General features: G+C 38.9%; 1 protein-coding gene across 1 annotated transcript in view; it reads left to right on the forward strand.

The window, feature by feature from the left end:
* The first annotated feature begins 2428 nt into the window (after window positions 1–2428).
* The window catches only part of CAMK4 (calcium/calmodulin dependent protein kinase IV), a 225476-nt gene continuing 201638 nt past the window's right edge, over window positions 2429–26266 (forward strand). The window contains exons 1-2 of the mRNA XM_049647708.1: window positions 2429–2590; window positions 3402–3633. Coding sequence (XP_049503665.1) covers window positions 3473–3633 — 161 coding nt within the window. The 5' untranslated portion in view covers window positions 2429–2590; window positions 3402–3472. The remainder of the gene's footprint in view (window positions 2591–3401; window positions 3634–26266) is intronic.

Consider the following 26266-nt stretch of genomic DNA (forward strand, 5'->3'; position numbering starts at 1 on the left):
GTCCGCAGGGAAAAGCTAAATAAATGTGTACCTAATTCAGAAAAGTTCCTTTCTTTTGTGGGTTGCATTATTTTCAGTTTTCTGATTTTGGTAGGTCTTTTGCACATTTAAATAACTCTTTTTATATTTAATCCAGAGATTATAATTGCTATATATATATAGAGGGTTAGTCATACCAGCTACTCTGCCATACCAGAATGGAACCGTAGCCATGTGTGTATGAGTGAGACAAAAAATAGGTAATTGGAAGCTTTGGGTCCCTGAGCCTGTTGAATGATAGGCTTCACTGTAAGGTGTTGAGAAAAATCAGGATGTTTTGTTGTGGGGGAGCATCTTAATTGTCAGTATCCTTATGTCCCTCTCTCCTGGAATTGTTTAGTTTTCTCAGTGAGGAACCCTTTAATTTCTTGTGTGGCTGGGAATATGATAGACCTATGCCTATTTGTCAGTATTTTGGGAGTCTGGTGGACCTGGAAATCTCACATTTTATTATGTAGAGTTTCATGAATCCCTCTGTTTGCGGGTGAGCTGTACAGTGTGAGCTGTACCTTGTGATGTAAGACATATTTCATTGTTTATTCAACATTCCCAAAGATTAAATCTCTTCCCTTTTCCAAAGGTTTGGAAAAGAAAGTGTGTTTTTTGGCAGTGAATGGTAGAAGAAGAAATATAGGGGCCTAAGAACTTCTTATGAAAGTGTTCAACTAATGTCTTATTCTCTGCCCCAACTTTAGAAAGATCTGGTAGTCAATTCCTAAGCATTTCTGGAATTCTGTTGTAAGAATTAGATTTCTTTTTATTGGCTTCTCCCATTACAAATCTGGGTTTTGAGTATACCCAGTCTTCTAAGTCAGTTACTATTTTTCCATCTGTTCTTAGATTCTGAGATTTAGTTGATACTATTTCTCCCTTTCTTTTTATGGACATATGCCTTTGTTCTTTTTCTGGTCATCTTAGATGATATTTAAGATAAATCATATGGTTCAGTCCTTTTCCACATGTTTTAAAATAACACTTATTTTCATCTTCTGTTTTTAAATAAACATAAACTGATTCGTTAAACCAGATACCCTCTATTGAAACATCAGTTGATAGTACTTTTACAAAAGTCAGTTTTGAAAAGCATAGGTATCAAATGACTAAACTGGTGTTGAATGTAAATATCAACTCTACAATGTCCTCTGTGCCATGAAATGATGTTTCTCTAGCTATTGTTCCCCAAAATAGCAAGAGTAAAAAGACTTATCATCTCCTGCAATGTAATGTGCTTGCTTTGGACTTATGTTGTAAAAGAATTGCTCACAACAGACAAGTATGTGCATGTAGTGCTGCAACTTTAGAACTTGCCTCAGAGAAGTGTGAATAAAAATGGCCTAGCAACCACTTCATGCTCTTCCTCCACCAGACAGTGCAAGCCAAGGGACACTTACTTCATGAGAACTAGAATTTACTTGCTTTGCATACGAACTTGATTTTATGTTTATTTATTTTTGGGACAGAGAGAGACAGAGCATGAACGGGGGAGGGGCAGAGAGAGAGGGAGAGACACAGAATTGGAAGCAGGCTCCAGGCTCCGAGCCATCAGCCCAGAGCCCGATGCGGGGCTCGAACTCACGGACCCCGAGATCGTGACCTGAGCTGAGGTCGGACGCTCAACCGACTGAGCCACCCAGGCGCCCCCGAACTTGATTTTATAACATGAAGATTATGGAGTTCATTCTCGGAAAAATAATGTCACATGAGCATTTTCAGTCTGAAAATGACACTGAATTTGTATGAATGTACATATACTTACTATTTTTAGTCCATTTGTAAATTGAGCATATGTTCATCTTCATAAAATTACCTGTGAGGAATAGTTTTTATATTTATTTTTTCATTTCCAATCAACTAAGGATCATATTCCTATCACTATTTGGTGATTTTTTTTTGTAGTTCACTAATATAGCATGAAAGGTTTTAAGAACCAGAAATAAATCAATAAATTATAGAATATGGACTGTGTTTACCATGTTATCAGGGATGGGAACACATGAGAAGAGTTTAGTGCGTGTTGGAGGAAAGTAAAAAATAATAATAATAATACTGAAAGTAACACCTGTGAAGGAAAGGTTAAAGAAAGGGCCTCATAGTTACTTAGTCAGAAATAGGTGTGATGTAATAACTTTATATATATAAAGATTTATTACAGAATATGACTGACTGTTGTTTATCTTTGCTGAAATCTGGAAAGAAAAATTTCAAGGGTAGAAATATAAATGATATACATTTAACCAGTATTTGGAAGACTAGCCTGAAGGCTGGCAGACAGCCAGTGGAATGCCTGTGATGGGGCACATCTCTTGGGAGGAGGAAAGTGCTTTAAATGTAGCAATCTTCTCTGTCATGAATGGGAACAGGTCCTGCCTTAAGGCTTGCAGAGGGCCCTTCCAATCCTGTAATTCTCTGGATCATTTCTGTTCTAGCTTCAGGGTTGGGAGTGAACTAGACAAGGCAAACACCTGCCCTTTCAGGAGCTCCAGCAGTGTTAAAGGAGGCAGTGCCAGCGGCAGCACCCTAGCATCTCATCCAACTGAAGACTCACTCAAAGGTGAGTCAGGTCACTGTGGACCCAGGTGCTTCCTTATCCTCCAGCTTTCCCTGGGGCCGGGCACAGGAGCCTTGGGAGATCGGCGACCACAGGGCACCCTCCCCAGCCGCCAGTATAAGCTTTGACAGAGGGACGCACAAGGGATGACTGGTTAGCTGGTGCTAGGTGGGAGGGACTCGCCACCTGGACGCGCTCAGGGAGGGATGAGTGGCGCCAACAACAGTCAGGTCGCTTTCTCACCCTTCTGCTAGGTGGTCCAGACCCCTGTGCTCCCAGAGAGCGCTGGGCGCCCGCCGCTCCTGGAGCGAGCGTCCCACTGCGAGCGGTCCTTTCCAGGCTCCCGGCTCCCGCGGGAGGGCGCGTGGGATGATGCTCTGGTCCTCGTGCTTTCCCCAAGCTCCCGCATCCGGAGCCGCCCTTGCCGGCACCGCCGCAGCCACAGCCTGGGAGGGAGAAAGGAAAAAAGGGAGGGGGCTGGAAGGGCTCGGCGGAGGGAGGAGGGGACGTGGGGAGGGAGGGAGAGAAGGGGGAGGGAATCTCTCTCCTTTGCAGTGCCTCCGCCTCTCCTCTCCGGCTGACAGCGACCGGGTTCTCCCTCCACACCCTCTCCGGGTTCCTCGCCCCCTTCTCCACCCACCCTCCTTCCCTCCCTCCCTCCTGAGCGTGCAGGAGGAAAGCCGCAGCCTGCGCGCGGCCCAGGGCGCCGGGGGAGGCGGCGGCAGCGGCGGCGGTGGGTGGGTGTGTGTGTGTGTGTGTGTGTGTGTGTGTGTGTGTGTGTGAAGGACGCCACCTCTTGCTCCTGCGTTCGCAGGCGGCGGCGGGGCTTCTCGCTCCGGCAGCGGCGGCGACAGTGGTGGCGGCTTCCGGAGTCCCGCCGCGAAGATGCTCAAAGTCACGGTGCCCTCGTGCTCCTCCTCGTCCTGCTCTTCGGTCACCGCCAGTGTGGCCCCAGGAGCCGGGAGCCTCGTCCCGGATTACTGGATTGAAGGTTCCAACAGGGATGCGTTGAGCGATTTCTTCGAGGTGGAGTCGGAGCTGGGACGGTAAGGCGGGGGGCGCCCTGGACGTGGTGGAGCCGCGCGTCCTGTGCGCGAGCTCGGGCTTCTTCTGGGGAAGCCCGCGGCGCGCTCCGGGGACTGTCCCTTTCTTTCGGAGGGGCAGCTCCCGAAGACGCGGGATCCAGCCTCCCTGCCCTTTGATTTCTCCCCGCATAGTGTCTAGGAGAGAGCTAAGCACGTTCCAGTTGGAGTCGGGTCTCTCTCGGAGCGCCCAGGCCGGTGCAGCTGCAAGCAGCAGCCTCTCTCCCGCCCTCTCTCCCTCCTCCTCGCCGGCTGCCACTTGCCTTGGGTGACAGCTCCCACCACACGTGGGCCCTCCTTTCCCGATTGGTGTCTTCGCTCACGATTATAGCTTGCCAGAGGGTCTTGTTTGTCGAGTTATTTTTTTGGGGGTAGGGGCGGAGGGTGCGCCTCCAAACCGTGACAGAATTATTAAATTAGATTCTTCCTCCTTCTTCTCATCCAACTCTCCAAAGCAAGTGGCACTAGAAATTAAACTTCAATACCGGCTTCCCTGCAGAGTCTGCTCAGGAGTGAAGGGGGGAATGAATCATTTCAGAGAGTTGAAGGCAGAATAATGAACTAGTGTGGCTTGAAAGAAAAAGCAGCACATGAGGTCCAGGCAGTGGTAATTAGAAGAGTTCTGCTGTTCTTCTTTCAAGCTGGAGTGATTTATTTAAATTATGTATGCAGAAAGCCATCTCTCTGGGGTTGCAGAAATGTCCCTCATCCCTCCTCTGAAGATCCAAACAGGTAGAAAGCGGTTGGCCGATGTGAAGATGCCATATGTTCTCATGTTTTTATCCACTGGAAATTGTTTGTTTGTTTGTTTGTTTCCCCCTTCTCTTCTTCCTTTTTCCTTCTTGCCTTTCTGTTATCCATAGGTAAGAATTCTTCTCAACACTCATTTTAGATCCAGGCCTTTTAAGATAGGGAATCTGAAAATGTAATTTCAAGTGTTGACAAGTTGAAGCTTCTGTATTTAATACTTCTCTGCAATTTCATTTTCTACTCTCTTTCTGTTGGAAAGAGTTTAGATAAGAGCCCCCCCCCCCAATTTTTTTAATGCAATTGGAGACCACAGTGCAGGATTATGGATGTTGGTACTTGGTGGGAATGTGTAAGGATTACCTGCCCTGCCCCCCCTCCATTTGCCACTACTATTAATGGCTCGTGGAATACAGAAGGTGTGCAAGAAAGGCAAAACTTCAGAATGAAAATTTAATTGTCATTGTTTAAAAATGTTCTAAAATACTTGGGCATTGAGCAGTATGCATATAAATAGCCTACTTTGATCAAAATTTTCATTGTTCATCTGAAGATGTGCTGTTGTGTGCATTCATTAGTAGGTTGGAAGTGAAGTGTCTCCTTTCAGTTTTGAATCTTACAATTGTGTGGTGAGCTGCAGTGGAGCAGTGTAAATTTCTGATTTAAGAGATAATCTACTTACAATTGTTTACCTGGTGTTTTAGAAACTGCCACCTCGTAGAGGAAGTGCCTCCTGGTGCTAAAGGGACTGCCCCACCACCAAATCTAACTGCTTTCTGAGTAAATTTACCCCAGAGGCCTCTAATTGATTCGGACTTATCATTAGCACATGATGTCTTTATGAATAGGGTTTGCTCTCAGGAAACTCAAGAAATTTCCTTAATTTGAGGAATGGAAAAGTGGTTAGAAAAAAGAAATAAACTGCCAATTGTACCTGTCTATGGGATGGTAGACTTCACAGGGAAAACCTAAGGAACTTGAAGTTTATTAAAAAAAAAAAAAAAAAAAAAAAAGCTTTGTGCTATAATTGCAGTAAAATTTGCAACACAAATATAAATCATTTATATATTGCTAAGATTCTCACTCTGCAAAGTTGTTTGATTACCTTGAAAATCACAGAATTAAAATATTTTGAGAGATCTAAAAATTCTTTCTCTTGCTGCTTTTCGGTAGTCATGTGTATTGGGTAAGTTCTCTGTAGCTGGCAGTATGGGCAAGGTGCATGCTTATTCCATTTGGCTGAGACTTTGAGAAATGTCACTTAATGATCAAAGTTATTTTTTTCAATAAGATAAGCCTAAACCTTAAAGCAACTAATGTTACAGATACAATTACTAAGAACCTATATAGCCAGAGAATGCAAAAAATTAAAATTGTAGATATTGACTGACAAAAGTCCTCTTTCTTCCTCCACTCATGATAAAGTTGAGACTCAGTTGGTTTTAAGCCTTTACTCTCTTAACTCCCAGTCTTGAGCCAAATCTGCCTGAACTCGGTGATTCTAAGGCCAAAATAGTTAATTCATTAGTAACACAGTTGTCATTATGATGTTAGGGGAATAATGACCTTGGTGTTGTGGGGCGCCATTGTGGTTAGTTCCAGGGTGTAGACAGTCCCCACTAGATTAAGTTCATTTGTAAGTAGTCATTCCTCTGTTACAATTATCTGTTGCAAGCTGGTGAGTCCTGAATTAAGATTGGACATGTGACTATTAGGGAAACACACCCTGAGGATATATTTGGAAATTTTAGGGAGCTCAATAAAAGCTAGTTGAAGCCTCTGGATAGTGCTGGCAGCACTGTTTCACAGGTAGCCCAAGGCCATGTGATAGCTATTTTATTTTATTTTATTTTATTTTATTTTATTTTATTTTATTATTTTATTCTCTCTCTAATATATACAGATATATATGGATAAGGGTGAGGAGTAGGGGTAAGAAGGATTATTTAAGAGTATCAGGCAAACTAATTTAATTTTTCTAAAATCACAGTTGAAAATACTGCTTTGTTTATAGAGTTTGTTAAAAAGTTTACAAAAACCTTGATGACCCAACACATTCAGTTCTGCTTATAAATATAAGTTGGCCATGATCCTTTTTAGGGCTCCCTATCCTAGAGAGCAGTTGGTGCTTTGCCCAGTGATTTGAGAAATTGGCATTTTAAAAGCTTTTCTATGGGAGAAAAGAGCCTGCCTCTCTCCAGATTCTGTCCAGTGGTTTGGCGCATGGAGGGACAGGATTTGGCCTGGGCTGCCCTGTGGTGGGGATTTGGCCTTGTGCATCCAAACCCATGTCCTGTTTTTAGTTATTTCCCACCTTGTGTTTCTCTCTGTAACAGGAGACTGAAAGAATGTTTGTAGCAAAACTAGATGTATCCCCATACACAAAAGTTTAGGGAAACCAAATGAAACATAATTAGTACAAAAGAAGAGTGTGTTAAATTATTTGGGGATACATTTTTTAAAAATTTCCATTCTACTTAACTATAGTTTCTTTAGACTAGTGAATTTCATTTCCCGCCCCCTCCTCCCCCCACCAAAACTGCTGTTCAGTTTAAGAGAGTACATTTATATGGCAACCGAGTTAAAGCAGAGTTTTATAGGATCCTTTGCAATATATATTATTGCTTAGGAACCAAACAGATTTAGGTAGTGAGATATAGGTATGTATAGAATAGAAAGTATGTGTGTATAGAAAGGAAACAAGTTTCATAAAACAATGTATATTCTTATTACCAACAATGTAGTCTAATATTTCCTATTCTATGCTGTTTGATTTTATTCTATTTCATTAAAAAATATTGGCTGAATCCACATGATTTCACATCTCACTAATGGATTGTGACTCAGTGTGAAAATGCTGTTTTAGGCCATAAATTTGTGTATGCCAGTTTAAAACATGAGGAAGACTCCTTTTGAAAAATGCCCTGCAGACCAACCAGTAACACTGTGTGGTCTCCATTTCCACATCTCTATAGAGAAAAGTCCTGTCTTTGTCTGCAGGTCCTCATTGGGTTTTCCCTTCCAAATATTTTGGAAAAACTCTAATGTCTCCCCAAGATATGCTGGGTGCACTATACTTTGAAATAACTGTGGGTGGGGGGTGGGGGCAGGATGCTAGGCCAGGAGCACCGTCACTGTATAGGGGAGGAATTCAAAGGCCTAAACACTTGGGTATTCTACTTGGTAACACTTAACCCTGGCCCTGGGTAATAGCCAGCAGATACTTCCTGTAAGGAAACATGGAAAGTATGCATTTTCTAACAAAAGCATTCTAACCAGTGCTCTTGGCTGGTGAGGAACCAGATTCTCTCTTTCCCTTTCCCTCTCTTTGTTCGAGGCCCTTCCTGAGCCATTTTTAGCCAGTACCTCTCATACCCTTGGTTTTCCCCCACAGAGTCCTTTAGGACCCCACAGCAGATCCAGAATATACTGCTGGTTATGGATCTCTTGCCACCCACACTGTGCTTAATATCTTAAGCTCTTTTGGGGATCTGACTAGAAATTAAAAATATAGCTATTCAGTCCCTCTGTTGTTCTCTGTGCTTCCAATTCTTTTCTCATGCAGTTGACTCAGGAGCATGGTGAGAGGCGAGATTGCAAGTGGGAGAGTAGAAAGCTGGGCTGCACATGCTTGAACACTGACTATAAGCTCCCAGAAGGTAGTCTGTGGATTTGGCTGCCTCACTGTCATGTGCTCAGTGCCCAGCACAGTGCTCATTACTCAGCAGGTGCTCAACAAATGATTTTAGAGGGAGTGAGTGAATGATAATGAATTGGGCCAGGCACAGGGTACATGACCCTAGGGAAAGGGAAATCTGGTAGCTTGTTTATCTTGTCCCTAAAATTTGTGCAACCATAATCTCGCTGTGTGCTGGTTTTCTTTCTTCACAGTGGGAGTCCTGATAACTGTCACCTCTGTAGTTTGTAGGTGTTGAAAATAATGCTGCTTTTCTGTTGGCAGAGAGCTTTGTGGCTCTGAAATGAAAGGGATTCAGTTTCACCTTCACTATCATTTTACCACAGGCATCTCAGAATTAGGAGTTAAATCAACTTGAATGTAAAGGCATAAAATGCCTCCAAGGTATTCTAACCACTAAAGTTAATACATAGTAAATGCTAAATTTGGAAATATACTCATTGTAAAGATCCTCAAAATTAAACGACGACTATGATAGGGTCATGACTTTAAGAATACACTAGTTTTCCATGTTTAAATACTGTTACAGAGTAAAAATAACTCCTAATTTGAAAAAAAAAATAAGTCACAGGTGCTATTTACTGCTAAACTGTTCTAGGGAACTTTACTTGAGAAAAAAAGAGAGACAGAAAGAGAAACAAAACACTAACCACAAAATAGCTTCAAAGAACTTTCTTGTAAACACTTTACACTCAGAATAAATGTCTGTATTATGTGTTTGCAGTAATACATTTGAGAATAAAGTGCCAATTGATAGTTATTTCAATTGCTAGTTGTTTTATGTTAATGTTTTTTATTTGTTTTGGTTTGGTTTTTTGTCTAGCTTAAAAAGTAGTTCTTTAAAAAAAAAAAAGTAGGTCTGCTTAGACTCCCTTTTGGGAAAGCTAACATAGCTAATATATCCAATAAAAAATTGCATTTTTTAAATTTCAAGGTCAGATTTATTCTGCAAAATATATTTGAGTCCCTGAACCATATAAATCAGGCCAAAGAGTAACTTTAAGTGAAATCATGAAATCAATAGCTAGCTAGAATCAAGGTTTTACTCAAATTAGTGTAGTCTTTTTTTTTTTCTCTTGGGTAATGGTCATCTGAAAATCTCATAATTCCTGTGGCTTAATGAGGAAGTTAGATCTACATATTGAGAGTATACTGTTAGCACATAAAGGATGTGGACTCTCCAATAAAGTCCATCTTTAAATTCTGAGTGCTAATTGGGGGCAGTGGGTGTATGGATGATATAAAACTGAAAGGTTTGGGTGGGAGATTTTCCTCAGTAATCTTACCAATGGCAAAGAGCATATAAGGTAAGGAGCAGTGCTGAACACAGGGTGATTTATAACAATTGACAAAGGATAGTACATGTAGAACTTTCTCTTTTCTCTTAGAGCAGGATTTCTTGACCTTGGCACCATAGACTGTTGGGGCCAGATATTTCTTTCTGTGGGGGCTCTCCTTGCACTGTAGGATGTTTAATAGTGTCCCTAGTCTCTACCTACTAGATGACAAAAGCAACCCTCCCTCGTAACCCCCAAGATATGACAAGTAAATATATCTCTAGATATATTAAGAACCACTGTTTCAGAAGCTTGAAGCTAGTCTCTTACGTGAGTTTCTTTAGTTATGTAGAAGGTTAACAAGGAGGCTGGTGGATTGAAATCTTTTGACTTTATTGAGTACCTGCTACAACCAAATGTTTCTCCCATTTCTATGTAATACCATTAAGATTTTTGTCATATGTGCTTATCACCTGTGCTATAATTTGCTTAATATTTTTTGTCTAAAAATTGACCTAAATTTACTAATTGAGAGTACTTATTTTCATTAAATTGAAATTAAATTTCATTAAGTTGTATTCATGCCATAAATAGAAGCAAATTATAAAAATAAATTGCAATAAAAACAAAGCAGTTTTATTAAACTGGGGCTACAACTACTTTTTTGCAAAAGGCTCCAAGCCTTAGGATTGTTCTCTCTTTGTTAAAAAGGGAGATTATCAAAGATTAGCAGTGGTAAAACCACAGTAGCACAAATTGAGGATTTCTTTGTGATGCAATCAGAAAAATGGAAAAAACAGTTGAAAAGAGAATGAGGTTCTCATTTTTTTATTCTTTGCTATTCAATTCGATGCCTTTGTGCCACTTCAAGACCTCTCTGTTACAGCTCTCACCTTTTGCATAACTATGAACTAGGCAATGTATGTTGGTAGTGTGTGTGGCAGGGCAAGGGGGCTGGGTTATGAATGAATACGATGAGCAGAACACTATATATTAGCTTCCAGATGTGTAGTTTACAACAATAAATTTAATCTGAGATAAATAAGTAAAACTAATATGAGATAGGGATCAGACAATCTCCACAGTCTAAAGATGGAGTGATTAATTCCTACTGGGAGGGTTGTGGTGTCTTCATGCAAGGGGGTGAACCTTGAAATTCAGCAGGATTTTAACAGGTAGAGCTTTGGTGAAGGGCATACCAGGTAAAAAGTACATTCTAAGGAAAGGCAAAAACTGGCAGAAAAATGCAGGATACACATTTTATTTTGCAAACTTTATAAAACATGACTATTGTCATGAAAGATAAAGTTGGGAAGGTAAGTTGATGTCAGGCCAAAGAGAGCCTGTAAAAAAAAACATGATTGTGTCTTTATCAATTGAAAACCAAAATTGCAGATAAAGAGAAAGTAAACATTATGAGAACAAAAGGTGGCCATATAAGTAGCTGTATCTTGGGTTATGTTGTGGGACTAGAACTTGCTATTAACGCGTGGTAAGAGGGAAGGAGGGATGGAGAGAAGGAGGGAGGGAAGGAAGGGAGAAAGACACCCACAACCTGGGATGAGATAAGAAAGGGGAAGTGTAGGATGGAAGTAATTGAGATCAATTACCTAGACCTAATAAAGAGCCCCATAAAGGGACAGACAGTTAATATTTCAGGCTTGGTGGACCATACGGTCTCTGTGGCAATTCAACTCTGTGATGGCTGAGTGAAAACAGCCATAGACAACACAGAAACAGGTGCACATGGTGATGTTCCAATAAAACTCTATTTATGACCATGAAATTTGAATTTCATATCATTTTCACAGCACAAAATGTTATTCTTCTGATTTCTAAAATCCATTAAAACATGTAAAAACTATTTTTACGTTGCAGACTGTACAGAAACAAGTGACTGCCATATTAGGCTCTTGGCTTGTGATTTGCTGAACTCTGACATAGAACAGTTAAGTTACAATCCTACTCCTCTCAGTAACCAGAAAATTTCAGGTTAAAATGATATGAAGACTTCATTTATTCAAGAAACTACCTTGAATCTCCCTTTCACTTTGAAAATGTCAACTTGATCTTAGTTTTTTAAGTGGGCACAAGTATTAAATGCAGACTCCTCCTTTTTTTACATCTGTTGAAACTGGAACAGTTAACAGTTTTTACCCATGTGGCAAGTTGGCTAGTTCCATTCATCATTTATGCCTTTGAAAATCAGTGTTCACATCCAGAGATTATTTCTTGGAGGATAATTTATTTCATATTTCATAATGAAATAGATTTCATGTTGCTCTTTCTTCTATTGTATTTGAAGTGACAGTGCATTACAAAATAATATGCTGGGACACTTGGGTGACTCTGTCGGTTAAGTGGCAACTCTTGATTTTGGCTCAGGTCATGATCTCATGGATTGTGGGATCAAGCCCTGTATTGGGCTCTGTGCTGACAGCACAGAGCCTGCTTGAGATTCTCTCTCTCCCTCTCTCTCTCTGCCCCTCTCATGCTCTCTCTCAAAATAAGTAAAAAACAAAAAAATAAAAAAATGTAAAAAAATAATATGCTAAATAAACTGTTGATAAAAGATTTGCCCCTCACTAGTAAAGTGTAATTAATGAATTTCTCTGTTGACTAATATATTATCTGTGTATTGAATAATCCTTCTATGTGCCATGCATAAATCTCAGGTAGACTAATTAATGTCCTTTAAATTGAGACTCTGTTTAAATAAACCATCTTTTGAAAAAATAGAATTTTTCTTTTTTTCTTTTGAGTAGACTTAAGAGCTAAACAAAAGTGGTCACTTATATTTTGACTAAAATGGGATGCCCACATGGAGGGTGTGCTACAAGAAAGTATTAGAGAATCTATTTCTAAATTTTGCTTTTAATTTTTGCTTTTAGATATCTTAAAAAGCACATTACAGATGGGTTCAGTAGTACATGTATATCATCTGTGAGTACATAAATATACATAACTTGGGAGCATGTTCTTAAAAACATCTTCTTGGATGATTATTGGATCAAAGAATGGTAGTTGTAAGTGGATACTAAATCAGTTTCTTTACTTATATTTAAATAACGTTCTACTTTATGAACATGACTTTAAAGCAGATATGTAGATAAAAATGCAAACAAAAAAGAAAACATGTGGCAAGATGTGTCTTTGTGCAGAAAGAGGAAGTGGGTACATATAGGCACTTGTTATGCATTTTAAGACTATCTGATAAGAGGTTTTGATAAGAACTTACTGCATTTGTAACTAAAGAAGTCATATAGCAGAGAAGAGAAAAAGAATACAGCTTGCCCATCAAGCAGAGGGTTGAATGAATTTTGCTTTTCCTTACTGTTGAGCACCAAATTCATATTATTTGCAAGAACCTCAATTTTAATACACCTGACTTCCTTCATGGTATATGTTACAACTGCTGTCGTAGGCAGCTGAGTGTTTGGTGGTCAGTGCTTGAAGAGTTGTGGTCATTAGGGCTCAGATATTGAGTTTAACCCTGTTAACAAATGCATTGTCATTACTTAATTACTTCTTAAGTCATACTTCAGGGTCATATGTTTGAAAAATTTACCAGGTGCAAAAATACAGAATATTTCTTAAAAGATAAAAAAGGCTAGACTTGAACAACCCTCTGATTAAAATGGCCTTCTAGAAAAGGTAATGGACATGACATGTTTTTAACTGTTCTCTCTATTAGTTTGCAGTAGCATTCTTTGCTAAAAGTGTACTTTCTTTAACTTATGTCATGCTTGTAGACAGAACTTGACTAGTATTACAAACCAGAACAAAGAAGAGTAGGAAAGGGATTGCAAACCTGTAACTGTGATCACACATTTATTGCCATCTACAGTGCATTTGAATGATTTCTCCCTACTTCAAGTCTTTATGGACTGCTTAAGAGGGACCTTTGCTTGCATTTTCTCCTTAATTGCACTTTTTTTTTTTTATCTTGGTGTGCCTGACTGTACTGTCTTGAATAGTTAGTGACTATTTTAACTAAGTGACAACCTTCCATCTGAGGCTCTAACAGACGTACAAAGTTGTTCGTTGGGTGTGACAGCTAGTCAGTCCAAGGTTAATCTTTGACAGGATTTAAGTATACTATTATCTATTCATTCAAGTGAATCTTGTATTTTCCCCCCAAACTCCCTGTTAAGGTAACCACTGAGAAAATAAGACTGTATTATTAAATGTGACCAAATTCAAAATATGTAATTCAGTAAGTCAGCCTGGCCTAAAGTGTTCAATCATAATAGGCCTCTGAAGATTTCTTGTGTGAGCGGAAACATTTTTAGTGTCTCCACTAAAGGACTCTGAGTCCTTCCTCTCCTTTTCCCCTGAACATGAACATGTAAGCTAATAATATTCAATGAGGTAAACACTTGAGAAGCTCTCCTGAGTGTAACCTGTAGCTAGAAGCAAACTAAAACCATAATAAACAGAGCTTTTCATATGTGTGTATGACACATTAGTTAAATAGAGAGCTGAGGAAAGTATCAGGATAATCTACAGCAAACCAGTACAGTTCTTTCAAATCTTGAGATACTGAGGAAATGGAATGACAGGATTGTGCAGAAGACCCCAGGGAGCAATTGAGGTTCCGGCCCAGGCCAGGAGGGGGCAGCAGAGCACCAGTCCGGGTTTGAGCAGGCGCCTAGGCAGTGGAGGGGAGTGAGTGAGTGAGTTATCCTCCCCGGGAACCATAACCCCAGGGGAGAGGTGGGCAAGGCAGCTACTTAGGACGGCTTCCACGCTGGACAGCAAGCAGGCCATTCTGAATAGTTGAGTCAGTGAGGTGAAGGAGGACTGCTGAGCAAGGCAGCCACTAAGAGAAGACATGAAACTAGATGGTGCAGGACGTGGGCAGGAAAACAGGCAGGAGAAAATTGCTACTTGATGGCTGTGTCCCTTTAGGCATAACACTGAACTTCACTTAGCCTTCAGTGTAAAATGAAGGTCATGGTGTTATATCCTCCCCAAGGTTGCTATGATGATGAAATGAGATCATGTATGCAAAAACTCTGCTCTGAAGCTGGCACATGTGCTTAATAGGATTCCCCAGACAGGACACAAGTTGAGAGTAGGGGATAATGATTCCAAATTAGGTATCTGTAAGGATAAACACCATAGTCTAGCTTTTAGCAGTCTGACCCCAACTTGCCTGCCAGTCTCATTCCACACCGCTTCCTTTTCTAATTATCGGCGCAGAGTGTTTGGTGTTTGTGGTTTACTGTCTTAGGTAACTTGCTAATTATTTCAGCAATACAACAAGATGAGCACACCGGCACCGTTTTTTCAGATGAGGAACCTGAGGCTCAGAATGTTCAAGCAGCTTGTCCAAGCCCATGCAGCTGGGGAGGGGAATCAAACACAGGTTTGTCAGACTCAGGTGTTTGTTCTCTTTCCACTATGCCTGTCTTGGCCTCAAGGACCCCATAAATCTCTGTGGACCCCTTCATATTTCTGTGGTGTTGTGCATGAAACTTTCTTTTGTTAAATGCCCTGAAATATCCTTCTGATCCCTGCAGGACAGTCATTCTACCCCAGGGAGCAGGTTTCTTCTACCTCCCTGCTCTCATATTATTTAAAAAAATTTTTTAAGTTTATTTATTTATTTTGAGAGAGACAGAGAGTGAGCAGGGGAGGGGCAGAGAGAGAGAGAGAGAGGATACCAAGCAGGCTCGAGCTGTCAGCACAGAATCTGATGCGGGGCTCAAACTCATGAACCATGAGATCATGACCTGAGCTGAAACCAAGAGTTGGACACTTAACCAACTGAGCCACCCAGGTGCTCCTGCACTCATATCTTTTATATATTTATTGCCTGATAGGTAAATGCCGTGTGGTCTTCATTACCAGAGCCTCTGTGCCTTGGGCAGAGGAAGCCTATATCTTTTTTTTTTTTTAATATATGAAATTTATTGTCAAATTGGTTTCCATACATCACCCAGTGCTCATCCCAACAGGTGCCCTCCTCAGTACCCACCACCCACCCTCCCCTCCCTCCCACCGCCCACCAGCCCTCAGTTTGTTCTCAGTTTTTAAGAGTCTCTTATGCTTTAGGAACCCTATATCTTATTCATCTTTTATCTCCACTACTAAGTCAGTTCTTTCTTCATCAGCTTACTACCTGCTCCCCCATGAGTGTTTCATAAATGTTTGAGGAATAGTGAGTGAATCATAAATATTGGAGGAGTTAGGTGAATAGCAGAAAAACAAGCAGCACTTAAATTTCTCTTTCTTCAGGATGTTTGTCCTTTGAAACCCTCTGCTAAACCAGTACACTGTGAAATTATTCAATGCCTGTGTCCCTCTCTTTAGAGTGTAAACTGTTGTAGGCTGGGTCTCTGTCCCCTCACACACTGCCGTGTCCTCAGCACTTAGTGCGATGTCTGACACATAGTAAGCACTCAGTAAATACTTGTTGGGTGAGTCAATTGCACCACTGCGGCTTCTGCAATGGAAAGTCCTTTTGAACCCAAGGACTGATGGAATAGTGTGACCTTCTGTGATTAGACCATTTACCTCTAAGGTCCCTTACAGCCACAAGCATCTGTGCATCTGTGTTTTCTTCCAGTTGAATTCTCTGGATGATTGCCTTAGATCCTTACTATGTGTTCAGGAGACAGAGAAGGTTTGGGAGTTACGTAGGGCTCTGAGCTCCAAAGTCTTTGTAAATGTGTCAGAAGATCCTTGGATAATTTCTGTTCTTTTTCTGTGCTTTTTAAATGCCTCCTCTTGTTAGAAACATGTACTTACTGTTATGTTTGCTCATTTTTACTTCCATTAGCAGACCATACAGATGCTGACATTTGTGATATCTAGGACAGGGTTTAGCAGAAAGGGATATTTCCTAGCTTTTCCCACTCTGCTGGTTTTGTTTTTGAAAGGAATCATTCTTTTTAAAAAGCTTGACTTATGACCTGTTTGTGTCTGCATAATCTGTTATCAGTGTCCTGTAACATAGTCTTATAACATGGGCCCTGCCTGAGCCAGGAGGAAAAGGAAGAGCTAAGGAGGGGATTGTGAAGGAGATAAGAATGTAAATGTTCTTCTCTGTGTCTGTCTTTATTTAGAAGTGTTATTTTAAAATCATGTATTGAGATATCTAATTGGAAGTTATGTTGAGAAATTATAATCAGAAATATAAATAATTTCTCAACATAACTTCCAATTAGGGTCATTAACTTTACATTCATGATTTGTATCAGTGTTGAAACAATTATTCTGGAAAATTTGTATGTCTCCATCTCTTATTTTATTTTATTTTATTTTATTTTATTTTATTTATTTTATTTTATTTATTTATTTTGAGAAAGAGAGAGAATTCCAAGCAAGCTCCATGATGTCAGCGCAGAGCCTGATGCGGGGCTTGATCCCACGAACCCTTAGATCATGACCTAAGCAGAAACCAAGAGTTGGATGCTTAACTGACTGAGCCACTCAGGTGCCCCTCCATCTGTATTTTGACAACAGTGGCCAGGGAGTGTGGTGAAAGAAAAACTGTGTAGGTGGAAGAGGGACAGAGACAGAGCTAAAGAGCAGAGGGCAGGCCAGTCTTCACCCTGGTCTAGTTTTTGTAGGTCCGTTTACACCTCACTCTATGAGCACCTCCCTGTCCCTGCCTGATTTCTCCATGCTCCCATTGTCCCACCAGAGCCCAGGTACCTCCCATTTTTCTTATATCTACCCCTGTTATGGAGGTATTTGCCAAAATATTTTGGCAGGAGGTCCCTGCCAAAATTCTTAGGTTTAGACCTTAACACCCAGTGTGATGATATTTGAAGATAATTAAGGTTAGATGAGGTCATGAGGGTGGAGCCCTCATGATGGGATCTGTACCCCTATAAGAGGAGCTACCAGAGAGAATACTCTCTGTCTCTGTTTCTTTACCATGTGAGGAATCAGCTGGAAGGCAGATGTCTGAAATCCAGGAAGAGAGTTCTCACCAGAACCCAATCATGCTGGGGCCCCCGATCTTAAACTTCTAGGCTCCAGAACTGTGAGAAAATAAATTTTTGTTGTTTATGCCATCTAGTCTATGATGTTTGTTCTGACAGCCAAAGCTAAGACACCCTTATGTTCCTTTTCCCCACTTTGATATCTGTTTGACTTTGGTCATAATCTCAGAGTTGGCTTGCTATGTCTCAAAAACTAACCTGAGTTAATCTACACTAGTGTGGCAAGCAGTGTTTGAGAAAAGTGATGTGCTTCTTCTTTCCCAGATGCCCACCATTGTTTTTCTGCCAGATGTTGGGGAATGTAGTCCAAAGACTCACTTCACAGGGACTATAGCTCCTGCATTTGGTTTATCTAGGATGGATGGAGCTAACTCTGGGTTGCTGTTATTATTTACATATAGAAATGTATATATGGGCTCCCTATCACATCATGCCTTGCCGGACCCTAGGCTGGGACACTTCTTCTGTGGTCACACTCTTTCTCCCTCTCCTCTGCCTTCTAGGCACTAGCATCTCGGTATACATTGTGCATCCATACCTGTTGGCTTTCCAAGGGTCAGTGTCTGCCAGCTCCCAGCACATTATTTCCTCAGCAGCTGGCACAGGATTGTTTTGTTGCCAGCTGGAAGCTCAGCTATTAAAAAATAAAACTTGGCCCATCTTGAGTATCATATGTTTCCATCAGGAGTTGGATCTACTTTCTGGCACAACTCACACAATCACTTGGGCACCTCTCTCAGGTCTGAGTACCCAGTCTTCTTCTGGGTCTTTGATCACATTTTCACTTGCTTATTCCAAATACAATTTCCTTGAGAAGTCTGTTTATGAGTAGTTGAGGGCCAGTTTACCATCACTTCACTTGCTCTTATTGAATTTATTAACCTCTTCAGTGTTTCCTTAGCACTGGGTTGCCTGCTCTGATAGTTGCTATCAGTTTCGTCTTGTAAATTGTAAATTCTCAGAATAAGGTTCATGTTTCTTAGGTTAATGAGGAGCTGACACACTACACTGAAACAGTGGATATTTACTGCATGGCTTCACATGAGACAATTCAAGAAAAGAGATCATAATATTTGTAAATATTTGACTACTGCTCTTTGTATTTCATATACTGAAAAGATTGTTTGGTATAACCTTAGGGTTTTTTTTTATTATCTACAAACAAAAGAACAATTGGAGTAGTTTAAAATAGTTACTGTAGGTGGCCTTTCTGTGTAATATTTACAGGGCTCTGCTTATAAGAAGGATGTTAAAATTAGAAAATATTAATCATTTTGTAGCTTTGAGATCTTATTTGCACTAACTTTTAACTCTTTGTCATGAATTCATTAATTTTTTTATTCAGAATAATGCATGCTTCACTGGAAAGTTGAATAACAAGACCCAGAATTACTGCAACTTAACTATGATTCAGAAATAAAGAATAGAGTCCTGGAAATCACTTAATGATATTAAAAACTGTATATAGGAAGGAATATTTTAAAGTAGTCTATAGTCTGTGTACACTGATCAAGAAAAACATATCACATTGAAGAGACTTCTTATATTTAAATTATGTCACTATTAGTCATACCTAAATATTTATTTCTCTAACTTGGTACCTAAATGGTAAAATAAAGAGTGTCTTCTGTTTTCATCATGCATTTCTTTAATAGCTGATATTAACCGTCTTGTACCTATTAGCTATTGTTAATGAATGTTTTAAATTGTAATGAGCTTCACTTTCCTCATCTGTAGAATGAAAATACTAGTGTCTTTCTCACATGATTATTGCAAAGAAAAGAGATAAATTACATGGCTGTATTAAACACAAAATGCCATGCACATTGTGCAATACTTTTAAATTTGAATAATAATAATAATTTTTTTTCTTTACTATTAGCTCCAGACTATATTTAGATTTCATCAGCTTTTCCATTGTCTTCCAGGATCTAATCCAGGCAATCCCATTGCATTTAGTTGTCATGTTTTCCCTGCCTTCTCTGCTATGTGACAACTTCTCAGTCTTTCCTTGTTTTTCATGACCATGATAGTTTTGGGGAGTGCTGGCAGGTATCCTGTAGAGTGCCCCTAAGTCTAGATTTGCCTGCTGTCTTCCCATATGATTAACTGGGATTATGAGTTTTTGGAAAGAATACCATAGAGGTGAAGTACCTTTCTTGTCACATTGTATCATGGGTACATGATACCATATGATATCACTGATGATAGTAACCTTTATTACTTGGTTCCCATGGTATTTGTCAGGTTTCTCCACTCTACAGTTACTGTTTATCCCTTTCCCTTCTCTATCTAGTCTTTGGAACTAGTTCACTAAGTCTAACCCACTCTTGGGAAGGAGGGTGATTAAGCTCCACCTCCTGGAGGGAATAAGATCTACAGATATTATTTACAGTTCTTCTGTATGGAAGATCGTAAACTATTATTTCATCACTGATGAGTTCTTATATGTATATAAAGTAATGGAACATCTCAAGTCATTTTCCAAAATTCTTGTAAAAATATACTGCCATTATAGATCATGCAGTTGGAACTGTATTAGACAGTTGTACTAGACAGTTGGGAATTTACTTTGAATTTGGTAGAAGAAGCTGTCCCTGGAACTTTGTGCTTGGACAATGAAGCATATTATTGATGAGGACATACGAGATGAGGAGAGGTACATAGATAATGGTTCTCTTCTGTGTTCAAAAACAGTGGTAGTATGTCAAGCCTGAAATTGTGAAAACACTGAAGATGTTATGATTGTCTCCTGTGCCTGCATCTACATGACTACAATATGCATACATCTAGATCATTCTTAAGATTTTGACTTAGGTTTGCAGGAGCATAGAGTGGATAGCACCTTAGAAATCAACTAGTCCAGTGTTTCTTTGACAGGTGAAGAAATTGAAGCACAGACAGGACGCATGTCTTACTCAGCACTCCAAAGCTGGTTAGTAGTAGAAATGGGACCAGAACCTTGGTCTCTGCACTCTGACTCTGGGACACACTTCCTTTCCTCACAAGTGCCATTTGCAGAAACCTGGGCCTAAACCAGTATTGGCTCTTCCTCCTTAAACTTCCTTAGTTATCTCAGAATACAAAATTTCTTATCGCCAAGAAGCTGTTACAGGTTGTGATTTTTAAATTTGCACTATTTCCTTTCTTATGTTTTTGCATTTTTTTGCATTGTTTTGCAGAGGATATGGTCTTAAAAATTAAAATGTAACAAAAACTATTAAACACCGGGTAATATTTTACACTTGATTTCTTTCACGTTTTGGGCAGTATTTGTTCACCTTCTAAAAAAAACTTCTGTCCCTAAGTGTGTTGAAGTCACATTTAAGATTCTAGTATGCATGCCAGAGTACATTCTGTTCCTGTTTGTGAGTAATTTTTGGGACTAGGATTCTCATTCTCATACAGCTAATTGAAGAAATCAGTCAAAATGTCATTGCTGCACCCACTTCAAAAAGGCTATCTACATTAAAATATAACATGAAATACACACTAGCTTGAAGACATATATGCACACCTATGTTCATTGCAGCATTATTTACAATAGCCAAGATATGAAAGCAGTCTAAGTGTCCATCACTTAGTGTTCATCAGTAAATGAATGAATGGATAAAGAAGAGTTATATATATACAAAGTAGAATATTACTCACCCATAAAAAGAACAAAATCTTGCCATTCACATCAACATGGGTGGACCTAGAGGGTATTATGCCAAATGAAATAAGTCAGGCAGAAAAATAAAAATAGCACATGAATTCACTCACATTTAGAATCTAAAACACAAAAGAAACGAAACAAATAGACTCACAAGTACAGAAAATGAACTGACAGTTGCCAGAGGGTGGGATGGGGTATGGGCAAAATAAGTGAAGGGGATGAAGAGGTACATATTTCATTTATAAAATCAGTAAGTCATGGAGATATAATGTACATCATAGGAATACAGTCAGTGATATTGTATAACTTGTATAACTTGGTAACTTGATGTATACTGAGGATCATTTTGTAATGTATAAAAATATCAAATAACTATGATGTACCCCTGAAATGAGTAGGATATTATATGCCAATTATACTTTAATTAAAAATGAGAAAAGACATAACATAAAATAAATCACCTTTATTTGTTCTTCCTGACTGCAGGGAATTGGAATGTTTGCACAGATGGATTGATTAATACAATACCCCAATATGTAGTGTACTTAAGTGAAAAAATTACATGGAGGTGTCTTTATGGTAGCTCCACATGTCATGAGACCAAGCCCATTTTCTTATTGACAGTGATGATTCAAATGTATTTATAAGAGAAATATATTGGATGTTGATTTTTAATTTTAATTAATGCTGGTGGCCCCTGATTTACATTAAATAAATATTCTTGTCTTTTCTTTTTTACCCTAATAATTTTGCTGACTACAGTGGTAGGCTGGCAAGTTAGGTTTTAAACCTAACTTTTAGGTTTTGGCTGATAAGAAAAATATTTTTAGCCATTATTGATAGAAATAGCAGTTTTCATTATCAATAACAGGGAAAAATGTGTCAGTGTCTTATTTCTCTTGCTCACATGCCTATATCTAAGCCTGTGCTGAAGGGCTGCATACTCTCATAGTAGTCAATGCCAGGTGTTTGCTTCCTCTCTTGATCTACCTTCTCTGACATGAGTCCGCACTGCTACTTCCTTATTCCTCAAACAACTTTGGTCTTGTTCTTATCCTCATTCTTTCATTAAAAGTGAACATTGAGTTCCATTTGACGTCCACCTCCCGAAGTGATTCACTGATCTCACTTTTTAAACCTCTTAACTGCCTGTGAATCTGTTGATAACAGATTTTTCCTTGCCCTTTTTAAAGCCAGAAGATAACCATATTTTCTGTGCCATGAAATGCTGAACATTCATGGACAAAGTTTACTCATGTAAATAACACCACAAAACCTCTATCGGCTGTGTATATCATAAATAATCATGTGATAATCAATTGATATCAATCAAGTTATCAATCCCAAGAGTAAATGGTTCTCACAAATAATTTTAATTTGTATAACTTGTGTTCAGCCAAATCACATTTTAATTTTTTTTCTTCTATCTCTGTTTATAAAGAGCCATCACTGCTGATGGTTTTTCCTGCCACTATGTAACTTCAATGCATAGACCTCTCTGCCTGTATTTTAGGACTACATGAAGCTCCTGAAATTGCAAGTTAAATTTTTTGTGTACAAGAATTTTTCTGAGGCAACTTACCATAGCTTTCATCAAGTTTTCCAAGATATTTAAGAAGCCCTACTGTTCAAGGTTCATCCACACACGTATTCTTACATATGCTAAGAACAGTTGGATAGCATGTGATTTGTATTGACCTAATCATTTAGCAGACTTTTTTCCCTCTTTTGCTGCCCTTCCCAGTTCATCTATATCCCCCCATAGAGCTTTCTGTATTTTTATATTCCTAGTTTTTCTTCTTCTATGTTTCCTTTTATTACTTAGGATGCTGTTATATGCAAGTATAATTGAACAAATATATATTGAAGCACCAAAAGAAACCCAGCTCAGATTGTCTTCAACAATGGATTTTTTTGGCTCAAGTTACTAAAGAATAGAGAGTGTTCAGCTTTTACATGTGATTTGACTTGGGCCCAGATTTATGTCTCTACATTTCTTTCATTTTAGCCCTCCATCCTACGTCTATTGCCTTTGTCCTCATGCCAGCTGCACTCATGGTAGCAAAATGCAGCAGTTGGAGTCCTTATGTTGGCAACCAATCATCATCATCCAGTCCAGGAGGTTCTTCACTTCCTTCTGTCCTTAAATGAGCAGAACCAATCAGTTTGGCCAGGGGGTTGTCTGTGCACTAAAGGACATAGGCCTGTTGTTACCACCATACCTGAACAAGTCCCAGAGGCAAAGGGGAAGAGTGTTCGGTTTATGGCACTCAGGGTCTACTTTTAAAGACTTTAGCAAGTCCAACTTGGGTGTGGGTGCTAGTATGAAATATGTTAAGCAGCAACTAACAATATTTATTACATCCCTTAAATTGAGTTCTGACATACAGTTCTGACATGTGCTGTCCCACAGCTCCACACTTATACTATGGAGATAGGATTTTACTGCTGTAAAAAGATGGGAATTTGTGGTGTTCCCTGAAGAAAGTTATATGAAACATCAGTTCTCGGGATGTTTTTACCAGTCAGAGGTTTACCAGAGAAACAGAAACAGCAGTTAAAACACATACACACATGCACATGCATGTACATTTATTTATTTTACTTTATTTGAACATTATTCGTATTAAATTTTATTTACTTTTTTTTTTTAATTTATTGAATTTATTTATTTGAAGGCATTGGTTTATGTGATATGGAGGCTGCCAAGCCTGAAATCCCTAACACAGGCAGGCGAACTGGAAACATTTGGACAGGAGCTGATGCTGTAGTCTTGAGGTGGAATTTCTTCCTCAGGGAAACCTCGGTTTTGTTCATAAGGCCTTTCAACTGATTGGGTGAGGCCCAGCCACACCACTGAGGATAATCTATACTTAATGTCACCAAATTGTAGATGTTAATGAGATCTACAAAATACCTTCACAGCAACATCAAGACTAGTGTTTTACTGAATAATAGCCCAACCAAGTTGACCTAAAACTAACGATCATAGATGTCAATAATTGTAAGATCAAAGAATGCTTGTGTGGTTAAATAAATTAGAGAGGTGTTACATTAGACATTGTTCTAGGACTTTTCATTCTTTAATGTGCTTAAGTACATTGAGTTTTTTAACTATTTCTCAAACTTACTTGATCAAGGACATTTTTTGTTTCCCTAAAGACTATCTCTCACTGGAGTAGTATTTCACAGAATACATTTTGGAAAACACTGGATTAAACTGTGACTAGGAAGAAGAACTTTACTGTAATTATGGGCAGTTTTATTTGTATGTTTCTGTTGGTTGTACTCTTAAATATATTAATGCATATTCCTCTTCCTCTGTTAAATTATAACCCCCTTTTGGCATCACATTTTGTGTCTTCACAAAGCGGAAATTCAATAACATTGACTGAGAAATATTCTTTGATAAATGAATGCTTGTTAAGTCCTGGGTTAATGATCTTTAAATTTGCTCAGAGCCATCACTTGCCTTGGAAGATATTAAACTGTAATGGCTTTAAAATGTTTGCTGCCCTTTAGAGATTTTCTCATTGCATAGAACCAGCCAGTAAGATTAAGCAGGTTCTATGTCATGGGCATAATAAGCCTCATCTAATCACTTTACTTTTTAATGTGACAGGCTATACCTTTGTTCCACTTAAGAGATTATTTCAATCCATAGAAAACAAGAAAAAGAATAGAACAGGTTATGGTCTGAAAGCAACTCTGCTTTTGTTTTGTTTTGCTTTGTTTAGTTTAGTTTAGTTTAGTTTAGTTTAGTTTAGTTTAGTTTTGTTTTGTTTTGTTTTACTGCCCCTTCACAGTACCCAGCACATTGCTTTACTCTCAGTGGTGCTTGGTATATTTCAAGCCTGGCTCTTAGAAGAGAGAAAAATTTCCTCTCAACACTGCTTAAATCCCTTCTTCTTGTGATATATAATTAGATCAAACAGATCTGAGATTTGCTTTTAGCCTATAACCTATCATAATGGCCTGTGGTCTAGAGATAGTCTAGATAGTCTAGATAGTCTAGAGTCTTAAAGACTCCTAGAGACTTAAAGTCCTGGCCAAAGACTCTGACCAGTAATCATATCATGCTGTGGATAGATCCATTTGCCTAGAGGGGAGTGGAGCATGAAAGACAGAAGTGATGGTCTCCTGCATGTCCATGGCTGTATCTTAGCTCCCTTCCAGATCCTCAGAGCTGCTGCTTATATAGGAAAGGGGCCACCCTAACCTGTTTGCATGGATGTTGTGAATAAGCAAAAATACTTTTGGAAAACAAGTCAAAATTTAAAGTCTGATTTAATTAGAAAGGATCTTGTATCTGAAGAGATTATTGTTTTAAAATAGCCAGTTTTGATTGAATTCAAAAGATTACTTAATAGCCAGTTTGTGTGCAGCCATGAAAAAAGTGGGCATATTAGTTTCTTTTCCTTGCTAGACAAAAGAAAAAGAGGCTTTAAAGCTATCCTTGGCCATGAAATTGGGATAAAGGTCCACCTTATAAAATTTAGATTTCTTCCTCCCAAAGACAGAGACAACCCCAAAATTATCTGCATTGTTTGAGAAATAGCTTGAAAACTGAAAACACCTCACCTTAAAAACTTTCTTCCCATATTACAAAATGAATATTATAATGTTTTATATATAGAACAATATATAAACATATCTATATTTACTATAAAAATATTTAAATGTTTTAAATATCTGAATAATTATAAAATAATAAATTCATTTTGAGTATAGAAATTTTGGAAATGACAGATAAATAAAAGGCAGACAATAAAAATTACTTTTAATTCCATTACCCAAGAATGATCACTATTCACATTATGCTTAGTTCTTTTTGTATTTATATATGTGTGTGTCACTGTTTTCACCTAATTATTTATTTCCCCAAACAGTCACTTTATTTTCAGACCTTAAGGCTAATGTTTTATAAATGTAGGAGTATATTGATTGATTTTTTCATATGCTTCTATATAATTCATACAAAATATAAAAACATATTTTATATGTTCTTTCATTGGGTATACAAAATCACACATCGTAGTGTCAGCTGATCTTTAACAGGTCTGTACCATGGGCTGGGCACGTTATCCTATATTGTCCTCAACCCTCACAATAACATGCTAGGTCGGTACTGTTAACCTGAGGAAGCAAAGGTCTAGGGAGAGCAAGAACAGTTTATGTCACACGGGCGTTAAGTGCCCATGGCCCAGGACTGTCTGCTAATCTGACTCCAAAGCTTATATTCTTAAAACTATATTATTGC

This window comes from Panthera uncia (assembly GCF_023721935.1).
Source record: "Panthera uncia isolate 11264 chromosome A1 unlocalized genomic scaffold, Puncia_PCG_1.0 HiC_scaffold_17, whole genome shotgun sequence".
NCBI lineage: Eukaryota > Metazoa > Chordata > Mammalia > Carnivora > Felidae > Panthera > Panthera uncia.